Source organism: Anabrus simplex, chromosome 1 (assembly GCF_040414725.1).
Source record: "Anabrus simplex isolate iqAnaSimp1 chromosome 1, ASM4041472v1, whole genome shotgun sequence".
Classification (NCBI taxonomy): Eukaryota; Metazoa; Arthropoda; class Insecta; order Orthoptera; family Tettigoniidae; genus Anabrus; species Anabrus simplex.
This window is the reverse complement of record NC_090265.1, coordinates 953,563,300-953,587,452: the sequence shown is the minus strand read 5'-3', so window position 1 is coordinate 953,587,452 and position 24,153 is coordinate 953,563,300. Positions and strand designations below refer to the sequence as shown.

The following is a 24,153-nucleotide window of genomic DNA, read 5'->3' as shown; positions in this document are numbered from 1 at the left end:
TCGGAATGAGGAGATAAAGGCTAATTTAGGAATGAACTCGAGGGATGAAGCTGTACGCATAAACCGGCTTCGGTGGTGGGGTCATGTGAGGCGAATGGAGGAGGATAGGTTACCTAGGAGAATAATGGACTCTGCTATGGAGGGTAAGAGAAGTAGAGGTAGACCAAGACGATGATGGTTAGACTCGGTTTCTAACGATTTAAAGATAAGAGGTATAGAACTAAATGAGGCCACAACATTAGTTGCAAATCGAGGATTGTGGCGACGTTTAGTAAATTCACAGAGGCTTGCAGACTGAACGCTGAAAGGCATAACAGTCTATAATGATAATGTATGTATGTTTGTATGTACCAATGCCCATTGGGCATCAATTCTTCCTTTTGCCAGGTCTGTTTCTTCGAGCTGAAAGTTACAGAACTGGGAGTGAAAAATGGCGGTCTTCTTCTATATAACAGAGAAGCTACCATAGGACTTTAGCAAGTCAAACAGTCAACACATCCTTTTACCACAACCCAAGAGCAATTTTCGGAAGTCAAACTGTTAACATGGCCTTTTACCATAACCATACGAGCAACAATTAAAGAAGATATTCAATACAAATTATAAACAACAAATACCTGAAGACCGGTATACAATGTACATAGACTTTTATTCAAGTACGAGTGTTTAAAAAAAAAAAAAGTGCCTCAGCATAGACGCTTTAGGATATTTTTAAATACGTTTATTAGAAAACAAGGTTTTTAACATCATTGTAGACGCGAATTTTAATTAAGTATTCTTCTCACAAATGCCCGAAGATTGTTACAAATACTGACTTTTTATTCATGCCACCTAGAGTCATTACAAAGTATTTCACCATAGACGCTTTTAAATATTTTAAATATGTACTTTAGTATATAAGTTTTTAAACATAATTGTGGACGCAAATTGTAATTTAAGTATCATTCACACATATTACATTACCCCCCTGCCCCCCCTCTCTCTTTTCATTTAAAGCACCTAGAACAATAGTTTTTAGGATCCCATGGGACATAGTGTAGTTTGAAAGTCTAATGTGCTTACTGTACAAATGTTCTCATCTAAGATATTTATATACAGCTGAAGATGACCACTAAGTGGTCGAAACATACCTGTGTGTGTTAACGTATTTTTAATTTTGCCTAAGGCAAAATAAATAAAGTATCGACTAGGTGGCTTTTTAGATTAATTTGTTGATTAAGTGCATGCTATCAACAAACCAGTCACCAAAGACCTTATTTGTACTCACATTTTTTGCAGTAAAAGTACACTTCTGGGTCTCCAAGTCCCACTGTTGAAGGTCTTTTTCTCTCCCTCCAGTTGCAATTATATTACCGTCAGTTGAACATTGCTTCATTTTTTCTAAAGGACCACCTGTATCTATATTACAGTTCCTTTCTTCTTGGAATGCCCACACTTTTATTTTTCCAGATTTAACTGCTGTGAAAATTGTTCTGAAAGGAGATTAAAAATAAAAGGTGTAGTGAAACATGAAATATCAATACGGTCCCCTTTTTATGCCACATCGGTAAGTGCCACAAACTAGTCAGCGGATCCCAGACGTGCACAGTCGCAGTTAAATAAATAATATCTAACTTAAATTACACCCTGGATTTGTGATGAGGCACATATATTTACTACAATGGACAAGTCAAGAAAAAATATAGCTATAAATGATAGTAGGCAGACCATAACGGGATTGAGGGAATCATTTATTACATAAAATAAACAAGACATTAAAATGATCAAACACTACAAGATGTGACATGAATAAGAATATTATTTTCCCAAGTTTCAAAATAAAGTTCACTTTGACTTAAATAAAGAACAGCAATTATGACCTGACACAAGCATTTAATATTAATCACTTTTAACTGGGCTTGTGTGATTACGCTACACTCCTGGCTCACTTTGTTTATTTATTCAACTTTAAAAATGAGTATTTGTCTCGTTAAATGTCTGGCCATTTAATCTGCTATGGTAATGGAGTAAACCATACAGCCAGTGTCTCCACGCCGAGTGTTGAGCGGCAGTAAATAGCCTGACCCACTATTAGGACCAACGGCTAAGGGCAGAGGAGTCCTTATAGAAGGGAAATAGACCCTCGGTGGAGGAAATGCCACTGAAACCCCATATCAACTGTAGTGTCTGTACTCCAGAGGAGCGGCTACAAAAGGCGTCTGTTCCCCATGTTAGAAGCGGCCTAAAGGTTTCAGCTGGCAGTAGCTCTAAAATGCCTTTGGGAGTGGCAAATCCATCGTAATAAAAGCCTTTATGATGACAAGTGTTCTGAGCCTCAGAAAATGCTAGGGCGTTCCCCACAAGCGACGTGCAAAATGCTAGGGCATTCCCCACAACCTATGTGCAGTTCTTTGTGATGCTGGGAGAAATGTGAGAAAAGGGTGACCAGCAACCAAATACATCAAGATAGTGACCACCAATATAGTGACACAAACAGGGAAAGTGGAAGAAATTGTAGATTTTATGGTTGACAAAGATATAGCATTGCTGGGAATCAGTGAGACCAAATGGAAAGGAAAAGGTGAGAGGAAACTCAAGAAGGGATACACCTTATACTATAGTGGAGGATGAGAAGCCAAAAATGGTGTAGGTCTCATAATTAGAAAAGATATAAAGGAATACCTAGAATTGGTGGAAAAACATAAATGACAGGTTGATTAAGGTCAGATTGAGACTTGAAATTGGTGTTACAGATATAATTCAAGGGTATGCTTCACAAACAGGAAATACAGATACAGATTACCTTGAATATCTGGAAGGCCATGTACAGGACAAACAAGTTGTGATCATAGGAAACATGTAGATCAGGAAAGAAAAAAAAGATGAGATTATACGACCATTTGAATATGGGAAGAGAAACAAGGCTAGAGATATTTTGGTAGACCTTTGTAGCAGAAATGAGCTGATCATTGGTAACACATGGCTTCAAAAGAAAAACAGTCAGAAGATAACATGATATAGTTAGGATAACAAAATCAAAACTCTGATAGATTACATTTTGGTCAAGAAAAGTAACAGGAAAATGTTGGTAGATGTAACAGCCCTCCCAAGCGAATCTTTCGAAGGAGATCACAAAGTTGTGACAGCTAGGTTAAAGATGGAAAAGATACAAAAGATGACAGAGATTAAGCAAAAAAATCTAAGGGTGTGGAAATTGCAAGAGAAGGAAATAAATGAAGAGTTCCAGACACGTATCAAAACAAGTATACCTAAGGAAGACATCGGAAGGGTCGAAGAAGAATGGGCATACTTTAAAACAGTCATGGTGGAGTCTGCAGAAAAGACCTGTGGAAGAGTATTAGGAAGGAAGAAGATCAAGAAACGCCTGGTGGAATGACAGAGTAAAAGATATACTGTAGTTAAAAGGAGAAACAAGCTTGGAAAAAATGGCTGAGAAACAGAACAACAGAATGCAAAACAGAATACAGGCACTGCATGAAGGAGTGCTCCAAGGGAGTTCAACAATAGAAAAAGAAATGCTGGCTAAAATTCAATAAATCTCTGCAAGAATATGCAACCGGAAGCAAAAAAGAAAGGCTAAAAAGAAGAAAAACCCAGGTGAAGGTACTAACTTCATTAAAAATGAACAGGAGGAAGTGATGACACAGAAGCAGGATATATTGCAGAGGTGGGAAAAATACTTTGAACAGCTTTACAATGTGCAAAATACCTTGGTACAAGAAGAAATCAAAGAACCAGATTTAGTGCACATGGAAGATAAGGAAAACAAGACATCCACAGCAGAGACTGAATGGGCCACTAAAATAATGAAATGAGGCAAGGCAGCTGGAATTGACGAGGTCACCATAGAAATGATAATAGCAGCAGGTGCAGTCGGTCTACAGTGGTTGTATAGACTCTTCAGGGTGATATGAAGAGAAAAGTATGTTCCAAAAGAGCAGATGAAAGGGGTCATTATACCAATTTTCAAGAAAGGAGAAAGGAAGCAATGTGAAAATTACAGAGGAGTGACACTCATACCTCATACAGCTAAGATCCTTGAAAGAATCTTGGATAAACGAATAAGACAGAGTAGAGGAAAATTGGCAGAACACCAGTATGGATTCAGAAGAGGCAGGTCCACATTTTACCCAATATTTACATTGCATCAAATGATGGAAAGTGTACCAAGAGGAACTCTCCTTCGTCATGAACTTTTAAATTTACAATTCATACAGATCGATCTGCATATATTATATCTTTGTAACATGTGTGTTTTTTCTTCCTATCTTAATAAAGTACAAATGTTGTCCCGTTCCCTTATGGCCCCAGGGAAATGCGAAATTATTTCCGCCCTGGTGGCACCCTCCAAATTGTGTTGGCAAGCCTTCCTCCGACCTGCGCACTTGTCGTGTTCTCTCTCCACCTTGCCCCTCCTCGCCTCTGCCGAGGGATGGCACGGTGCTCGCAGTAAACTTCGTTCAGTTCGCTTGGAGCGAGCAAGCAGCTTGGTCATCTAGCCGCGAGCGTGGAGGTAGGAAAGCTTACCAACCAACGTTAGGCTTAGGGAGGGAGTTGCCTTATATTGAGAATGTAACATGTTTGTTCTCTTGTTAATAGAGGCTAAGAGCCTCAGTAAATAGTAAGAGGGTTTGCTTCTGTAAAAGTTAATGTGTTAACGGGGTTTCTTTTAATTCAACATGTTGTTACTAAAAGGAGTTTGTTAAGAATTGAGAATTGAGAGTTGTAATATTTGAATTGTTGGAGGGCAGGTCCCCCAATGAATACGGACTTTATTTGTGCGCACTTATTATTGTAATAAATGTTCAGCATTACAACGACTCGGTTTTCGCTGACTGCGTTATGGCTCTCCTTGCCCGTCACTGGTATTCAGCCTTCGGTCTTGAAGCCCGCACCTTCCTTATTTCCATATCGCTGCCAATTTTACTTGGTGCAGCAGTCTGGTAGCAGAGCGTGGTTTGTGCTCCTACCAGTTCTTTCGGGCAATTTTGAGTGTGCGTGGTCTCTCTCTCTCTCTCTCTCTCTTTCGGTTACGGTGTTTCTCGTTCAGCTTGGTGGCCGGCGATATCTTTACCATGGCTACTCGAGACGTGGCATATCCTGGGTCTCTTAGAAAAGAAGAGTTGTTATACGAACTGTCAATTCGTAATGTAGAGTCTAAAGGGACAGTTAAAGCGGATGAGTTATTATTACGAACTAATTTAGATAAAATTGTTGTGGTACCCAAGCTCTCTGACGGTGAGGCTGCGAGTGTGGCGTCCCTTATTCAGGCCAATTTGACTGAAATATCCTCAATTATGGATTTTTTAGAGAACGATGTAGCGTCTCTCCATCAGTTAAAACGAGTCCAGGGGCGTCTAACCCATTATGTTTATCGGACGGAAGATTTACTCTCCTTAGAATTAAAGGAGGAACTAGTAAGTCAAATTGGAGCTTTGAAGGACAAGGCGGTCCAACTTTTAGGAAAGGTTGAGGCTTGGTTGGCCGCACTCTCCATTAAATCTAAACCTGTCACTCCTTCTGTTAATCGGGTTGACGAGGAACCCAATAAGGTTATTGGTAATCCTGAGTTGGATGGTGTGCAAGGCTTGCTGGAATCGCAGCAAGGTTCTTTACCTAGGATTCTCCCCCAGGCTAATCTTCCAGTTCAGCAATCGATCTTGCCTTCTGTGAATTTGCCCTTTTCTAGTATCCCTCACCCGTTAAGTAGTATGTTGAAAAACGTTCCTCGTTATTCGGTAAATTCTGCCGATGATGTAGTTACCTTTTTGCGATTTTTTGTGGAATTTCAGGATCATGCTCTTGTGTTCGGGCTAACTCACGTTCAAATATTGCAAATTCTTTATCCGTATACTACAGGGGTGCTTTCCAATAAAATAGTTAGTGCTATTTCTGATCAGTTGTCACTTCAGCAGTTTCATGCTTATTTGCTTACTCATTTTATTCCGGCTAGGGCTCTCAGCTCTCTAGTGCTGAAATTTTATTTCAGGGTTCAACGCTCGGACGAGCCTTTAACAGAATATGTTGCTGATGTTAAATTTTACGCTAGGGTGTTTGCGTTACATTATACAGAAGAGGAGATCGTTCTCACGATCGTAGAGGGCATTTCCCCGTTATACCGCTCCTGTCTTTGTTTTGCTGCTCAACCTCACAGTTTTGCGGAGCTCGAAGCGATAGTGGTATCGGCTGAAGGTGTTCGCCATGCGGACTCACTTCGTATTGCTAGCTTGCCTCCGGTTGGTTCTAATGACAGGGAGTCTGTGGTGGTTCGTAAGCCTAACTTATTAAGAAAGTGTTATAATTGTGGTGCTTCTAATCATTTGCGTAATAAATGCCCCTCTCGGTCTCGTAACAACAGTCAGGGTGCTAGTGCTGGTTCTAGGGTAGAGGTTCCGCCCAGAACCAGTAATATTGTATGCTTTCGGTGCGGGGTCGCAGGTCATCTTGCGCGACATTGTACCACCCATTCAAATAGCTCTTGACTACAGCGGGAGGTGGTGCAGGACAATGGTACCGCCTCGCCTTCCCCTGTTATTAATCAAACATCTTGTTCGTTTGGTGAACCGGCTCCTATTTGCCCTGTGGGCTGTTTAGAGATATCTACGGAAATTAAAGGTTTGAGTCCGTTGGTTGAGGTCGAAATAAACAATGAGCCCATTTCGGCCCTTCTTGATTCTGGTAGTGTGGTGTCATTTATTAGTGAAAGATGGTTTGCTTTACATAAAGCTGTCTGTAAATTTCCTCATTTATCTCCGGTTTTGCATTCATTTGTACCAGCCAATTCTTCCAGAATTGAAGTCCTGGGACTGGTAAAATGTAAAATTCGTCTTTCCAATTTTACTTGGAAATTTTCCTTGTATGTTGCGAGTAATTTACCGTATCCTGTCATTCTTGGTTCAAATTTTTTCGAACATTCTGGTTTAGTCTTAGATATTCAGGAGCGTTCATGTTGGTTTAAGTTTTCACAAATGAATAAAATACCTTTGCACATTAGTAATTCTGCTTCAGCGTCCTCGGTATCGCCGCCTCAGGATGAAGTGGTGTTAGATCTTAGCCATTTGACTGAGGATGAGGCGCAGCGTGTTAGGGAGTTGTGCGAGGCCTACCCGGATGTGTTTACTGAGAAATTGGGGATGACGAATATCTTAGAGTATAAAATAGAGGTCACGGATTCGGTCCCTGTCAGATTTCCGCCCTACCGTTTATCTCCTCCTAAGATGCAGGCATTAAAGGAGATCATTAACAACATGCTTGAGGAAGGGATCATCCGGCCCTCTACTTCGGCTTACTCTTCCCCCATTTTCCTGGTGCCCAAGCCCCAGGGTGGTTATAGGCCTGTTTTGGATTACAGGGCTCTTAATCGTAAAGTGGTCTTGCAGTCTGTCCCGCTCCCGGATTTACATACGTGTTTTTCATGGTTCAAGAGGGCGAGGTACTTCACTGTCCTGGACCTCAATCAAGCTTATTACCAGATTCCGCTCGCGGAGGAGTCTCGTCATCTGACGGCCTTCGCGACGGACTGGAACCTTTATGAATTTTGCCGGCTGCCTTTTGGGATCTCGACAGGCGCCGCCGTTCTCACGAGACTCCTTGATCAGTTGTTTTCCGACATTAAATTTGACTTCCTTTATCACTATCTTGATGACGTAGTTTTGTATTCGGAGACGTTCGAGGATCATCTCCAGCACCTCGATGAAGTATTGTCACGCCTGAGGAAGGCTGGCTTGACAGTCAAATTGTCCAAGGTCTCGTTCGCCAAACCTCAGATGTCCTTTTTGGGGCATATTGTATCCTCTAACGGTGTCTCGGTCGATCACTCCCGCACTCAGGCCATTCAGGATTTTCCTCCTCCGCAGGATGTGAAAGGTGTGTCCCGCTTTGTCGGAATGGTTAACTTCTTCCGAAAATTCGTCCCGAATTTTGCCAGTCGTGCGGCTCCTCTTAATGCACTCCGGCGTAAGGGAGTGAGGTTTCAGTGGGGAGCTTCTCAGCAGGCTGCTTTTGACGATCTCAAGCTGGCCATTTCTAACGCTCCGGTGTTAGCTATGCCGGATTTCACTAAGGTTTTCATAGTGCAAACCGACGCTTCTTCGTCAGCTGTCGCAGCCGTTTTGCTCCAGGAATCTGAGTTAGGGAGACGCCCCATTGCTTATGCTTCACGAGCTCTTACCCCTTTAGAAGCTAAGTACTCCGTGTACGAGCTTGAAGGCTTGGCTGTTCTTTTTGCTCTAGAACGCTTTCGTGTGTACCTAGAGCATGTTAAGTTTGAGCTTGAAACTGACAACCAGGCGTTAAGTTGGGTGCTTGGGAAACCACGGAAAACTGGTCGCTTGGCTCGTTGGGCCATTAGAATTTCCGCCTTTCAATTCAACGTCCGTCATATTCGGGGCTCTGAGAACGTTGTAGCGGATACTCTCAGCAGGATGTTTTCTGAACAACCTATTCTTGATGACGAACCAGGTCCTTCTGAGTCCTCTCTAGCAATATCTTTGGTTGGAGCGATTTTATCTGATACCCCTCTCTTGTATCACGATATAGGTAAATTTCAATTGGAAGATCCGCTCTTGGCTCCTATCGTCCAAGACTTGAAGGATGGGAAAATTGTCGATCCGTATGTATTGAGGAATGGAGTTCTTTGTTGCCCCTCCCGTCATGATCGTAAGATGAAGGTTGTAATTCCATCTGTGTTGGTCCCTATGATCTTTAAGTATTTTCATGAAACTCCCCTCGCAGGTCATCAGGGAGTATTTAAAACAAGGGAGAAGATCAGAGAAAATTTCATCTGGAAGGGAATGGACGGAGACGTTCGCGAACTTGTTAAGGCTTGTAAGATTTGTAGGATTAGTAAGCCATGTGTTAATTCTCGGGTTGGGTTGCTATCCTCTACCCAAGCTACCCGTCCTATGCAACGTCTATATGTTGATTTCGTAGGACCTCTCCCGAGATCAAAATCTGAATCAAATAGGTTTATATTGGTCTGCGTGGATGGCTTCACTCGTTTTACATGGTTATTTCCGACGAGGATGGCCAACGCTGAAACAACCATTAGATGTTTAAAAACCATATTTTCATCATTTGGTCCTAGCCAGTATTTGGTTTCAGACAATGCTAAAGCCTTTACGTCTAATCTATTTAAGAACTTCTGTTTTAGCCTGTCGATTACTCACGTCACGACTTCCCCTTACTACCCCCAGCCTTCGTACGCGGAGAGAGTTAATAGGAATTTACGCTCGGCCCTCATTGCTTTCCATCACCACGATCTTCAGAGGTGGGACACCACTTTGCCGTGGCTGGCTTATGCTTTTAATACTGCGGTGCATGAGGCGCACCAGTTTTCCCCTTTCTCTCTCATGTTTTCGTTTCTTCCGAACTCGCCGCTTTCCAATTTGTGGCATATTGATGATTTGTTGCCTGAGAGGGTGGATCCTCTTAATATTCGCGCGAACTGGAAGAAAGCTAAAGAGAATCTTCAGATCTCCTACCAGAGGAAGAAGGAGCGCTACGATAAGGGGCGTCAGCCTACCAGCCTGGCTGTCGGGGATGAGGTATTCATTAAGAATTTTGTTCCCTCTGGGAAGTTGGCACCCAGGTTCCGTGGTCCTTTCCGGATTATTGATTTTCTTACCCCGGTCACCCTGTTGGTGAGAGACCCCGTGACCGAGGGAGTTTTTCGTGTTCATCTTTCTCAGCTTCAATCTGCTCAATGAAGTTTTTGCTTTAATTGGTTGGCGAGAACCGATACGTCTGTGGTGTTAATGTTTGCGGGGTTTGTTCCCCTGTTGTTTTGCTAACTTCTGTATTTTATAGGGAGTTGTATTTTACTTAGTCTGTAAGAGTTTTTAAATTTGGTATGTGAGCCCTCCTGCAGCCCTACCTAGCCTCCTACCTCCACGCCCGGCGCGCTGACCCGGGATTGTCTTCCTCCACCTTGACTCTTACATCTTATCGGCTCTTGTGAAGACAAAACTGCTGGCCTTAAACTTGTATGTTTCAGCATTATGGAGGTTCCATCTTCACCGTCGCTCCGTGAGAAGGGCCCCTCATGTGGGCGTGTTTTGGCATGCGCTGACTCCATCGGCCGTCCTTCCGGGCCGTTTTTCTGCATGTTGTATGTTTGGCGCTGGCTAGCATTCGCCGCCAGTTGTGGCACGCATCGTCCATCTGGCTTATTGCATCTTGGTGTGCCTGGTTGCCGTGTGTTCGGCATTCGTCATTCATTTCGAGCTATGCCAGTTTCGTCCTCACTTGGACTTGCAAGCCGGTAGCTCGCCCGGCGATTCTCCTTCAACTTATTCTAATCTTCGAGATGTGCATCTTGAAATATGGATTTTCACGGACTGGCTTTTATTGCCTTTCGCCAAGCTAAAAGGTGTTTACCTAATGAAATGTTAGGCCAGTTGTTGGTGTATCCTAAGCAAAGACTCTTTCTCCAAGCGTTTTTAATTGCTTAAGCAAACTGTTATTTATTTGTTTGGAAAAAAGAACCTTTTATCAAGAGCTCTTGTGGTGTCTAAAGTAAAAGGAGAAAGACTTTTTCCAACCTGGTTGGAAACTTAGGGAGGGAGGTCTGTACCAAGAGGAACTCTCCTTCGTCATGAACTTTTAAATTTACAATTCATACAGATCGATCTGCATATATTATATCTTTGTAACATGTGTGTTTTTTTCTTCCTATCTTAATAAAGTACAAATGTTGTCCCGTTCCCTTATGGCCCCAGGGAAATGCGAAATTATTTCCGCCCTGGTGGCACCCTCCAAATTGTGTTGGCAAGCCTTCCTCCGACCTGCGCACTTGTCGTGTTCTCTCTCCACCTTGCCCCTCCTCGCCTCTGCCGAGGGATGGCACGGTGCTCGCAGTAAACTTCGTTCAGTTCGCTTGGAGCGAGCAAGCAGCTTGGTCATCTAGCCGCGAGCGTGGAGGTAGGAAAGCTTACCAACCAACGTTAGGCTTAGGGAGGGAGTTGCCTTATATTGAGAATGTAACGTGTTTGTTCTCTTGTTAATAGAGGCTAAGGGCCTCAGTAAATAGTAAGAGGGTTTGCTTCTGTAAAAGTTAATGTGTTAACGGGGTTTCTTTTAATTCAACATGTTGTTACTAAAAGGAGTTTGTTAAGAATTGAGAGTTGTAATATTTGAATTGTTGGAGGGCAGGTCCCCCAATGAATACGGACTTTATTTGTGCGCACTTATTATTGTAATAAATGTTCAGCATTACAACGACTCGGTTTTCGCTGACTGCGTTATGGCTCTCCTTGCCCGTCACTGGTATTCAGCCTTTGGTCTTGAAGCCCGCACCTTCCTTATTTCCATAGCGCTGCCAATTTTACTTGGTGCAGCAGAAAGGTATTGGGAATATGGAAAGGACATGATAGTAATGTTTCTAGAATGGTTTTCCGTGGTTTCCCATTTTCACACCATGCAAATGCTGGGGCTGTACCTTAATTAAGGCCACGGCCACTTCCTTCCAACTCCTAGGCCTTTCCTATCCTATCGTCGCCATAAGACCTATCTGTGTCGGCGCGACATAAAGCCCCCAGCAAAAAAAAAAAAAAAAATGTTTCTAGATACTGAAAAGGCATATGACAGTGTCCCAAGGAATCTGGTATGGAAAACAATGACAGAGGCACAAATTGGGAATGAAACAATGCAGATGGTAATAGCATTGTATCAAAATTGTGAAAAACTGTGTTAGAACCAAAGTGGGTCAAAATTAATGGTTCAGAGTTGAAAGAGGCTTAAGACAGGGAAGTGTATTGTCTCCCTTACTCTTCATTATCATCATGGATAGAATTTTACATAATATCAAGAAGGTGAGGGGTGAGCAAGTAAAGTCTATGCTCTTTGCAGATGACATTGTAGTTTGGGGAGATAATGAAGAGGAAGTACAGACACAAGGTGATTTATGGAATGAGGAGATAAGAAATTTTGGAACGAAGATCAGTACTGCGAAAAACAAGACTTTGATCATGACGAGAGGTAACAGAAAATCCAGAGAGTGATAAAAATAGGAAATGAACCTCTTGAAGTAGTGAAAAATGTTTAATATTTGGGCAGTGTGACGTTTGAAGATAGAAATTTGGATGGAGAAATTGATTTAAGAATACAGCAGTTTGCAAGTTTCTACCAGTGTGTGAGAGACATTGTATGGAACAAAGGGTAGAAATTCAGTACGAGTTACATTACTTTTATAGCATGATAAGGATGTAATATGTTGGAAATCTTAAGTGAGCTTGCATCCGGGAGATAGTAGGTTCGAATCCCACTATCGGCAGCCCTGAAAATGGTTTTCCGTGGTTTCCCATTTTCACACCAGGCAAATGCTGGGGCTGTACTTTAATTAAGGCCACGGCCGCTTCCTTCCAACTCCTTGTCCTTTCCTATCCCATCGTCGCCATAAGACCTATCTGTGTCTGTGCGACGTAAAGCCCCTAGCAAAAAAAAAAAAAAAAAAAATCTTAAGTGGAATACCTTGTAGAGGAGAGATGGGTTCACTGCGACAGCTAAGAACCCACCCGCCGTCCCCCAGAAGTAATTTTGCTTTTATAACCTAATACAATTCATCACGTGCCATAGTCCATCGCCTATGTTGCAGCATTTCCATTGGGTGAGACACAATGGGATATGACGTCACTCGTAGCAATGACGTAAATGAATTCCGTTACCAACCCGCGCACAAGAAATATACAACTGCCCAGACCAATGGAGGTTTCATGCGGGATACTAGATGCCTAGGGCCACTTTGCGGCTTCTAACCTGGGGGCTTACGCACCCAGACCCCCTCTGCTTGATCCAGACCAATGGTCTAAACAATCCAGACCAATGGCTTTGTCACTGAATAATGGTCTAATCAATCCAGACCAAAGGAGGTGTCACGCGGGATACTAGAGGCCTAGGACCGCTTCGCGGCTTCGAACCTGGGGGGCTTACTCCCCCAGACCCCCTTTGCTTGATCCAGACCAATGGCTTTGTCACAGACCTATGGTCTAACCAATCCAGACCAATGGCTTTGTCACTAACCTACCCTAACCAATCCAGACCAATGGAGCCACTTGGTGGCTTCTAACCTGGGGCTTACACCTCCAGACCTCCTTTGCTTGATCCAGACCAAAGACCTAACCAATCCAGACCAATGGCTTTGTCACGAGATTCATAAATTCAAAAGTAGTGCCGCTGCACTAGGACTAGTTCTTTATATGAACAGTTGACAGCTCTGTCCACCGCACGATCAAGCCCTTCGCGAGACGCGAACGAGAGAGAAACAAATGACAGTGCAATCGCGCCTAGATGCGTGCGCTGGAAAATGTAACCTGTTCTGAAGTTTTGCCGAACAAAGATGTGCCAATGAAGTGCAAGAAAGTTTTATACTCGTCTTTATTATAAACCTATACTGACCTATGCTTCAACAGCCTGGACGTTGACTAAGCAGAACCAAATTAAGATGTAAGCAGCTGAAATGAGGAAATAAGGAGAAGTGTAGGAGTGTGTAAACTTCAAGAAGAGATTGATGTAGCAAAGCTAAAATGGTTTGGACACATGATGAGAATGCCAGGAGAGAGAATACCAAAGAGAACATTCATGGATACAGAGACTGGAAAGAGGCCTAGGGGTGGCCTAGAATGAGATGGAGGAGCTCTGTTGTGGACTGTATTGCAAATAGAGGAGTCGATAGCAATTAAGTACTAGAAGAGGAATGGTGGAAAGATCAAGTAAGGTGGAGGGCTTTGGTACACTACCCTACCCAGAGAGAATCTGGAAAAGGGAATTGAAGAAGAAGAATTGTCTCGTTCCTGCGCACTGAATATTGCAGTGGAGATTCTAATCTGTCACATTATCTAACTGCTTCAGGAAAATTTCTACGCCAATGGTACACAAATACCTGAGTGCAGTGGTGTATTCAACTATATACAACTCTCACCAGAGTAACAAACAAGAATGAATGAAAATGTGGGTTGAAACCACACACTACAAATTACATCAATAAAATATACAAACAAATCAAAGAACATTCACATGTTGTCATATTTTCCACGTACACAAAAACCAAGCATGAAACATTCGTATTGGTTCACTCAAATAACTCCGATAGAAGGAAATCAAATAACAGCACACCCTATAAATAACACATGTTGCACAAAAACCATCGGACATCTGAATCAACTCAACCCCTATTCAACATGGATATCCTGAAATAAAACACATGACACAAATAAATAACACAGCGGACCTTAAGTCATTCATTAATTCAATGTTGGTTCCTGAAAATAATCACATGACATGAATATAAGCCACACCTGATTCCACACCGAAAATGGACAACTCAAATGGTACACTCAAAACTATTAAATCTCGAAAAATGCAAATCTTAATAACGCTGACATTGATACACAATCAGCACAAAAACTCCTTGGTAGACACCAATAAATTGCATGCCAGTTATTAATTGCCTTCATTACTCCTATATTTGAGTGGGTGGAGAACCACAAGGGCCTCCTGTAAGGAGTGACTGCTCGTATTAAGTCTCATCCAAACGAGTCGCATCTAGTGAACATGGACAGCCGGAGACCCCAGCCATGTCTGAAGAGTCTTTCTTTTTCACATCTTCAATGTGCTAGTAAATCTTCTGATACGCCTTTATCATTTAAACACTTATACATGCTAACTGCACCAAGATTCAACTGTGCAACACTGAGCACAAGAGGCAAGTGCCTAATCAACTATAACACAATTAAAATTGAAATAATTCATAAGGAGATTCCACCTATTCAATACCAAAGAATAAGAAATGTAGTGAATTACATTCTCATTTAATAATAATTAGAAATGGTACCGGTTTCGACCCTAGTCCAGGTCATCATCAGCCGATTAAGAAATGGAAAACAATGCATAGGATCAGTAGAAGAGGCAATATGAAAAGGAAAAGAACGCATGCATGGTTCAGCTGAGGATGACCATATGTAAAGGGTCGAAACTGGTCCTGTAGCATAATAAGTGCAATAAACAAGTATCAATAGGTGGAAATCCTTTCCTATTTCTAATTGAGGAATGGTCCCCTGCGAAATGTGAACAGCTTCAAATAACTGGGCGCTACATTACAGTTTTCTGGCAAGGATTTTACGCTGCATATTAGGGAAAAAGTAAATGCAGCAATAACGGCAATGAATGACATCCGGTTCCCACACAGGCTATCACTAAAGACAGCCTTGGAACTGTTTAAACTGAAGGTAACACCCATTATAGCTTACGGCCTTGAAATCGTATGTCCTCATTTAAAGAAGAAACACTTAGTGTTAATAGAAAAGTTAAGGCAACTTTCTTGAAGAACATTATGTGTGTTTCTAAATACACCCTTTCACATCTGGTTTATGAGTTAAGAAGGGAACTGTTCTACACAGAGGATCTTCGGCTACAAATGCCTCTTCTGTCCATACAACAATATGATCAATTACTGAATGAACCAAAATTTAAAAAGAATAGCATATGGAGAGACTTTTATGCTACTGATGCAATGGTCTATAAAGACCGGATGCAAAAAGAGTATGACCTAAGACACCTAGTCACTAGGTACGCCGTACATGGTTTTCACTATAAACTGTGTATAATAAAGCAGTTTCATCAGCCTGATCCGAACTGTGTGTGTGATTGCTGTGGAAACCCTTGTGATCGATATCATGCTTTGTACCATAGGCTTTGATGAGAATCATGGAAGGAATTTTGTTCAGACAAGCATTAGTTTGTGTAATTTAATTATTATACTATTGTGACATGTTATTATTGCTCTACACAACTGGCTGCAATAAATGTTCTATTATTTAAGTAAGAGAAGGGAGAAAACTAGACTTATAAGATTATATAGAGCCTATACAGGAGAGGAAGCATGGAGGAAATCCGTGAGAGGCTTCAGTTGGAAAGTAATTATATCGGCAGGGCTGACCACAAGTATAAAATTAGGCGGGATTTTATCAGAAATGACTGGCAGTAAATTTTCATTCATTGGGAAGGGCGTGAAGGAGTGGAAAAGTTTAGCTGGGGAAGTGTTTGATCCTTTTCCAAAATCTGTACAGATATTCAAGAAAAGAATAAACAGCAACAAAGAAAATAAATGTTAGAGAGCATTTGACCTGTGTGCGTTATTGTAAATAAAGAATTTTTATGAATAAATTAATTCCATCCCCTTGTCTATGGAGATTGGACAGCTGAAGTAGGGGACTGCCTGTAGGGGTGAAGTACAGTGGGGACTTTCAAGTGCCCTGGCAGCGCTACGCTAGCTGTGAAGGCCCTTCAGGAGCTCTGAAAAGCAGTGGCAAAAAGAACTCTGGTTAAGATGCAGCAGGCTGTTATGCACGTTAGATACCAAAATAGGTTAAGAAGCAATGTAAATTTAAATCTTATAGGAGTTGTATATTTGAAGTGATTCAACATACTGTATATGAGTTGATTATGTGTGTAAGTACAGAAGATATGAGTAGAATCTTGTAAATAATATAAATTTATTAAGGACGAGCTGTGTGTTTAATAGAAAAATTGTTAATGTAAATTGTATAATACTGTATTTTAGGAAAATGTCTTCTTTTCTTTTTAATTTAAAATTTAGTTGTTGAGAACAATGTTTTTTCATGTATCATTTGCCACCGAGGTAGACACCTCATTTGCAAAAATAGTATTTTGATTTGATTTGACTGTTTTCCAGTTTTAATTTTTCTTAAGTATGTTATCAGCAGTGAAAACATATACCATTGTAGTTTGCAGAGTATTGATGTGTAAATTATCATTCACGTAAACACCAATGTATTTATAAATTTGCTGATGCACGCATGTTAACAGCTTATTATTTGAATCAGCTGATGTGACACATGGCAACACAGCTCAGCTGTTCCAAGTTTATGCCTAATGTGTCATGTTCATACTTTTGAAAGTAGCACTGTAATGAAGCTGATGTAAAGGAAGAGGTTAACATACTGGTGCCAGAATGTAACTGGTGAAGGTCTGAGAGAACAGAACAAGTTTGTGCAATATATGCCAATATTTATTTATTTATTTTGTGTCAGTGTTGAAAAAACGTAAAATATAAATAAGATATTATATATAAACAAAACACAGTACATCTTATGTCACAAACATGTTTCACACGAAGTCTGCCCAGAAATGGGCAACAGCAATTCCCGCAGGACTGACAGTCATAAAGATAGTTCGTTGCTCTCCACAATTGCAGAAGTCTGACTGATCTTTCAAATAAACCCATTTTTTTAGGTTATCCTTAGATTTACTAACTCCACTCCTCAAACGATTCAGTGCTTTCAGATTGTCCATTTCAAATTATGACCAGGGGGTAGAGATTCAGAAGGCACCATCCAGTCGTCAGAAAGATGCTCCATTTTTGCTCGCCACATATCACAACGTGTTGGTAAGAGATATCAGAAAGTATGGATGAGAAACGTGCATACCTTACTGAAGAGCAAAATATGTTTGATCATGTGGTGATTGACTGATTGCGACTGTTGCTGTAAGGAGCAAAACAGCGTGATTATCAGCCTGGTGGAGTAGTCAGAAGCCACGTTGGATCAAGGTATAGTCAACATAACAGAAGGTGGTCAGATTGTAGAGCAGTGAAGAACATAACGTAGATTTTGGTGAAAGCCTACACCCATGCAACCCATACCATGCACCCAACTGCTAGGCTTCCAATGAGAACATCAAGTACAGTACTTCGATTGAGAAACAGGGATGTCAAGATGGAACAAAAAGATATGTTAGGAATACATGACAAAAAAACAATAAGGAAGTAGGATTTCCATCAAAACTTTGGTGTACAGTGCACAGACACTGATTAGTAATACTTCCACTTTGACAGTGTATTTTCACTTCACACTCCAAAACCCCTTGCAAGATAAATGGATCTGCTCCACCTCTCAAGCCTTATTCTGCTACTCACAGACTTACCATACATTATCAAACGTCTCTGCCAATAAGAGAATGGTAACAATAATAAATTTAATTAATTAATGATGATAAAATTGCATAATGTGCATTAAACAGATCGAAATTTTGTTAGTAACATCTTGCTTTCTCTACATACTAACATAATAAAATTAATATATTTTCAATAGAAAAATGGTTATTTCATTTCAGTGACTAAGGATATTAGGCTAAACTGTTAGTAAAGATAAGTGTCAATGGATCTTGTGGCATCAGTTCTGTTTGGTGTAGGCTATTTGAAAATAATATGAGGCAAAACATTACAAGATCTTGGATTAAAATCAAAGCAGTTTTCTGAAGGTAGAAATTTATAAACCAAAGTTGGTCCCAAATTCATTGACATATGCCCCATTAAAAGGAGCACTTTAAGTAGCTCATCTCTGATTGTTGATAAAAGATAACCAGAAACTTAGAAGAAGAAAAAACTGTCCAGAGAATAACTAATAAAAGTTCTCTATGCACAAAAGAGCAAAATTACATGGAGCATGCCAACGTTTGCACCAATTTACCTATAGCTAGCATGATAGCGGGACAGCTGAGCAGAGTAGGCTTTGGCTTAACAGTGTCCACCATGGCACACAAGCCAACTATCTCCAGTTCATTTGCAGGCACCGTCATATGCTATTAGATATGTTCATTATGGTACAAGGAAGGAGTAGAGGTGCAAAAATACTAGGTTTTTGTACTATTACCTGACATACAGAACACTGAAGAGTACACTATATAGGACTGGTAGAGCACATGGCGACCATGTTTACTTGGTGACGAAGGGGTGATGAGGTCATAGGGTGTTAGAGAGATAAGGAATTAATATCCAAAAACTAAGTCCGAATTAACGTTACTGCATATGTGCGACTAATTTAATTATTTAACATTTCACCGTGGAAAAGAAAAATAATCGTGACGTCAGAAGTATGACGTCACACCACGCCGTGTACCCCAATGGACAGTACGTGGTACACCTGCGAGAATGTGACATAAGCAAGGGCCGCCAATCCCTACTCGAGGAAGGAAGGGAGCGTAACACCCACAGTCCTTATGAGCTTGGGTTCATCTTAATATACACATATGCGTGGCTCGTAATGGATTATAGAAAAAAATGCATAACCATGGCGAAAAAACATTGTGAAATTTTAAAGTACAAATGTAATCATATGATTCACTTTCTTCGCCGATAAACAGGTAAGTACTGGTGTTAGGGGTTGAAGGCAATCGCCAAGTGGTTACAATCATTAGGTTGGTACTTCTCATGCGCATATGTAGATCGAAGATGGAGAAGCAATTACTTGCAGCAATTACCACGTGGTTGTGATAGTTGTGCCATTACTGTCAATTCAAGTTATCATATTTATTTAATGGTTCGTATATGCACATTGTGCGGCATTATGCAGTTAACTAATTAAGGAATGATTTGTACCTTCAAGGTGGATGTATGTGCGCTTTTGGTGTTTAATTGCATATCAAAGCGAGATGAAACTAACCTCGAGTGCTTTCAAATGAATGCTAGCTAGCTTCGTAGGTGATTGCAAGATCAGCTTCATTTCCCGTATCAAATCCTATTTACAATTAATCAATAACAGTAAATTTCCACCTTTTTCATACTTATGTTTACATTAAGAAAATCAGTTAATCATTTATAGTACATGTTTTATTCCATTTGGAACATCTTCAGCTGTTTTACAATGCTTTATGAAACGATACGTGACACAGAGATGAGGAGAAATCCTTCCTTTATGCTTGCCAGGGACCCACCGACCCATCCAGAAAAGTGTTATTACCCACACAGAAAACGGAGGCTACATTACATTGCAAGTTCATACAGTAGCAAGAATAGGAAGTAGGCCTAGTGTGTTCAAATGGTACTCACAGAAGATTATTTAGGTTCCATTGCACGTACTGCCAGCATCGTCTACGAACAATGAATCAATAATAGTAAATTTCCACCTTTTTGATATATTTGCATTAAGCAAATCAGTTTTTAATCATTTACAATACATGTTTCATTCCATTTGGTTTACAACGCTTAGGTGAAATTACAAAGTAGGCCTATTTATCTTCTTAAAGAACCTCTTAATGAGTACCTTGTTTTACTTAAAATCTACGTGAATTTAAAAATTAAAATAATTAAAATCAATGTGGATGGTTGAATGGGAAGGAAAATGGATTTAATTATTTTAGCCTATTGCGGTTAGAGGCGCGCAGCTGTGAGCTTGCATCCGGGAGATAGTGGGTTCGAATCCCACTGTCGGCAGCCCTAAATATGGTTTTCCGTGGTTTCCCATTTTCATACCAGGCAAATGCTGGGGGGCTGCACCTTAATTAAGGCCACGGCCGCTTCCTTCCAACTCCTAGGCCTTTCCTATCCCATCATCGCCATAAGACCTATCTGTATCGTTGCAACGTAAAGCCATTAGCATTTTAACCTATTTTAAAACTATATTCATTTGAACAGATGTTAAAAAATGTTTTTGTTTCCAGCATTTTTTCCACTATGATGTATGATATTACTTCATTACTTCACAAGACAGAAGGCTGTATCAGCCATTGCTCCTCCAAGGACACAGTAAATATGTCAACAACAAGATTTCGGGGAAGCTCTTTTAATAATAGTATGACAGCAATCAGCTTCAGGGATCCTGAATTAATCCAATTCAAGAAATACTTTTATAAAATTGAAACAAACAATATTTGCTTTGGAAAGAGCAAGTGAAGAGAACATCCTTGTAAAATATAGAACAGTGACAAAGGAAAATTATTTTTCAGAAACCTTTTGTTAGTAGACGAGTAGAATATCATACATCATAGTGAAAAAAGTGCTGAAAACAAAAACATTTTTTAACATCAGTTCAAATGAATAGATATAGTTTTAAAATAGGCTAAAATAAATTCATTTTCCTTCCCATTTCACCACCCAATTCAATCATCCATATTGATTATTATTATTTTAATTTTTAAATTCACGTAGATTTTAAGTAAAACAAGGTACTCATTAAGAGGTTCTTTAAGAAGATAAATAGGCCTACTTTGTAATTTCACCTAAGCGTTGCAAATCAAATGGAATGAAACATGTATTGTAAATGATTAAAAACTGATTTGCTTAATGCAAATATATCAAAAAGGTGGAAATTTACTATTATTGATTCATTGTTCGTAGATGATGCTGGCAGTAAGTGCAATGGATAACTAAATAATCTTCTGTTAGTACCATTTGAACACACTAGGCCTACTTCCTATTCTTGCTACTGTATGAACTTGCAATGTAATGTAGCCTCCGTTTTCTGTGTGGGTAATAACACTTTTCTGGATGGGTCGGTGGGTCCCTGGCAAGCATAAAGGAAGGATTTCTCCTCATCTCTGTGTCACGTGTCGTTTCATATCTTTTGTACATGCATTTCTGATTCCTAAACATGCACCCGCGTTCATAAATTGGGAACTGTAAATTGCTACATAATGCTCGGGCACTCAAGCGGTATCGAAGTGATCTATGTTTTCTACCTTTGTTATTAAATTCCAGTATTTTAGTGGTTCATTGTGATTTCTATGGTGAATTTATATCATCAGTATGCATTATGTGATGTGAAGTGCTCATTTTCTGCTGCAACCCATGGGGTGCTTAGTTTGTGTTTTTATGTAGGCCTTATTTAAATGTCAGATGTTGGCTCGCGACGTCATAGTTTCATCATTGCTGACCTTCCACAGGTTGAAGGGATGAACTACGACGTCATAAACATGGCTACCATGGCAAGAGAGTCGTAGCGCTTGGCAAACAATTGCATTTAATAATTACTTACAAATTGCGGTAGAAATATAATAACCGGTACTCAAGGATTATTACATAAAATGTTACTTTAAATACTGCTATTCTCACCTTAAAATGATCGTGGAAGAGAGATGTGTTCAATACACTTGCCAGGAACCAACCCCCCCCCCCCCCCCCCCTAGAAGTGCATTTACTTTCATAACTACAAATACTTTTTTAGACGCCATACTCCATTGCTTATAACGGTGATTGGTTCACGTATGGAAGAGGATGACGTCATTGACACTTAGGATGAGGCCAAGATTTTGCAACCAACCACTGCAGAACAAAAATGAAGTGGCCAGGGGAGTTTAAAGGCCGCGGCGCATACTATTCACACAGCAAGAAAAAGGTAGTTTAGTAGTTGTAACCTATCTTTGCACATCCAGGCCAATCTCTGTCATGAGAGGCTCTTTTCTATCGCCGCGGCGCATACTGTCCGCACGGCAAGAAAAAAAAAGTACAGCCATATCAAACCAACAACCAACAATTGGCAATATTGTCGTTCCTCTCGGCGCTCGCTCTCAGTGCTACTAGTGCGACAGTCAACTCGCGTGCGCCACTAGTGGTAGCTTGTGTTACCAAACCTTGAGTACCGATTACTACAGTTCTGCCCAAATTGCAAAAAATCAATGTTTGCATATAAGTTCCTCTTTTGGACATGGTAGAATTCGCCCTTTAGGTTAAACTATTTCTGAAAACGAAAGTGGAAATAGTCGGATTGTGTACCGGACCAATCACAGCTTTAATGTGGCTCTACAGCTCTGCATTCGGGAGGCAGCAGGCTGGTTCTCCCATCGGCTGTCCTGAGAATGGTTTTCCATGATTCTTCATTCTCCTCCACAAAGGCAAATGCCACGACAGATACTTTTACAGGCCACGACCGCCATCCCTTCACCTTCTCCGCGTCTCAAACCTTATTGGCCTGAGAGAGGGCAGAGCCCTCTTGGAATGAAACCAAACACCATGGCACAACAGCCCTGAGGGGCCATGTCCTACCAAGCAACCTCTGCTCAAACTGCAGGCCTGCAGATTACGAGTCGTCGTGTAGTCTGTACGACGAATCCTCTCCACCGTTATTCTTGGCTTTCTAGACCGGAGATGCTATCTTCCTGTTAGATAGCTCCCGGATGGTAACCACGTAACCAAAGTTGGGCCCAAATTCATTGATATTGCCTTACCTAGGAGCACTTAAAGTAGTCGATCTACTCTAACTGGTGATAAAAATATAGGCAGTAACCAGTCCTCATATACAGGCAAAAGTCCCCGACCTGGCTGGGAATCGAACCCGGGACCTCCGTGTTAGAGGCAGGCGCGGTATCAACTATACTGCGGGGCCGGCTCTAGGAGTGAAAGCTGCTAAATAAATAAAAAAGCAGGGAGAACTTTTCTGTCAAATCAATCTAAGGAATAGCTAGAGGTCAGTAATGTACCTGTACGCCTGAGCTGCTTTTCTTTTATCACAATGTGTTATTATGAATAAAATGTTAAAACTACTTATTATACTTACCCCTTGACTCTTCCTACGCCACATATAGGTCCACTGCCCAATTTAAAATCCAGAGAAGATGTAAAACCTCGATATTCTGTGTCGTATACTTTAACAGTCTGATTGGCCAATCCAAGAATGATATCCGATTCTTCTGAATCACCCCACGACATTGCTGTTATTTCACTATCTTTATTCAGCACTTCAACTTTCTGAAGATTCTTCGCAATCCCTTTCCACTCGTCATCTATAATCTCAACTTTGATTCCTAAAATATATGCACAAAATTAATCAAAGGTCATAACTCAAATATATTAATACAGTCATCTCACTTTTTGAATAATTCATTTTTCTTTGTTTCCTCTGTAACTAAACAAAATATATTGTAAACATAGCAAAAGAAACATAACCTTCAATTCGCAATTATAGTCCCAGAGAATCAGAGGACAAACATCTTGTTCCCACAAAAATCAACAGATTACAGAAATTACCTTTTAAGATGCCTAATTTTCCACCCACAAAAACATTGAAATCTCTTTTATAATCCATCTTTATCACAACCATACCAAGCACACGAAACCCACGTGCATTTTCTTTGAACCACCGCCGTCTCGATCTATTCTACCCTCTTTGGTCTCGATCCTGCGCAGCGTTGCCAACTGAGGCTGTAGGCCAGAGCTGATTTAGAGAACGAGTGGTAGTATGCAGCGTAAGTTCAATACAACGGGAATAAGTAGGATAAACTATTATACCGTAGTAAGCATTGTATTACTTTTACTACTACTACTACTATTCTCGTTTTCATTCCCCACCCTGAAGGGTTGGGGCGGGCCACCTAAAGGGTTACGCCCTCGCTCTGGCCAAGAGGTGCGGGCGGATCAAGGAGATGTGT

General features: G+C 40.8%; 1 protein-coding gene across 1 annotated transcript in view; it reads right to left on the bottom strand.

The window, feature by feature from the left end:
- Positions 1–23,882, bottom strand: part of l(2)k09848 (lethal (2) k09848) — an 89,367-nt gene extending 65,485 nt beyond the window's left edge. Inside the window, exons 1-3 of the mRNA XM_067148843.2 lie at positions 23,753–23,882; positions 23,283–23,529; positions 1,268–1,472 (exon numbers count right to left, since the gene is read on the bottom strand). Of these exons, the coding sequence (XP_067004944.2) occupies positions 1,268–1,472; positions 23,283–23,529; positions 23,753–23,825 (525 nt within the window). The 5' untranslated portion in view covers positions 23,826–23,882. The remainder of the gene's footprint in view (positions 1–1,267; positions 1,473–23,282; positions 23,530–23,752) is intronic.
- Between the last annotated feature and the right edge of the window lie 271 nt (positions 23,883–24,153).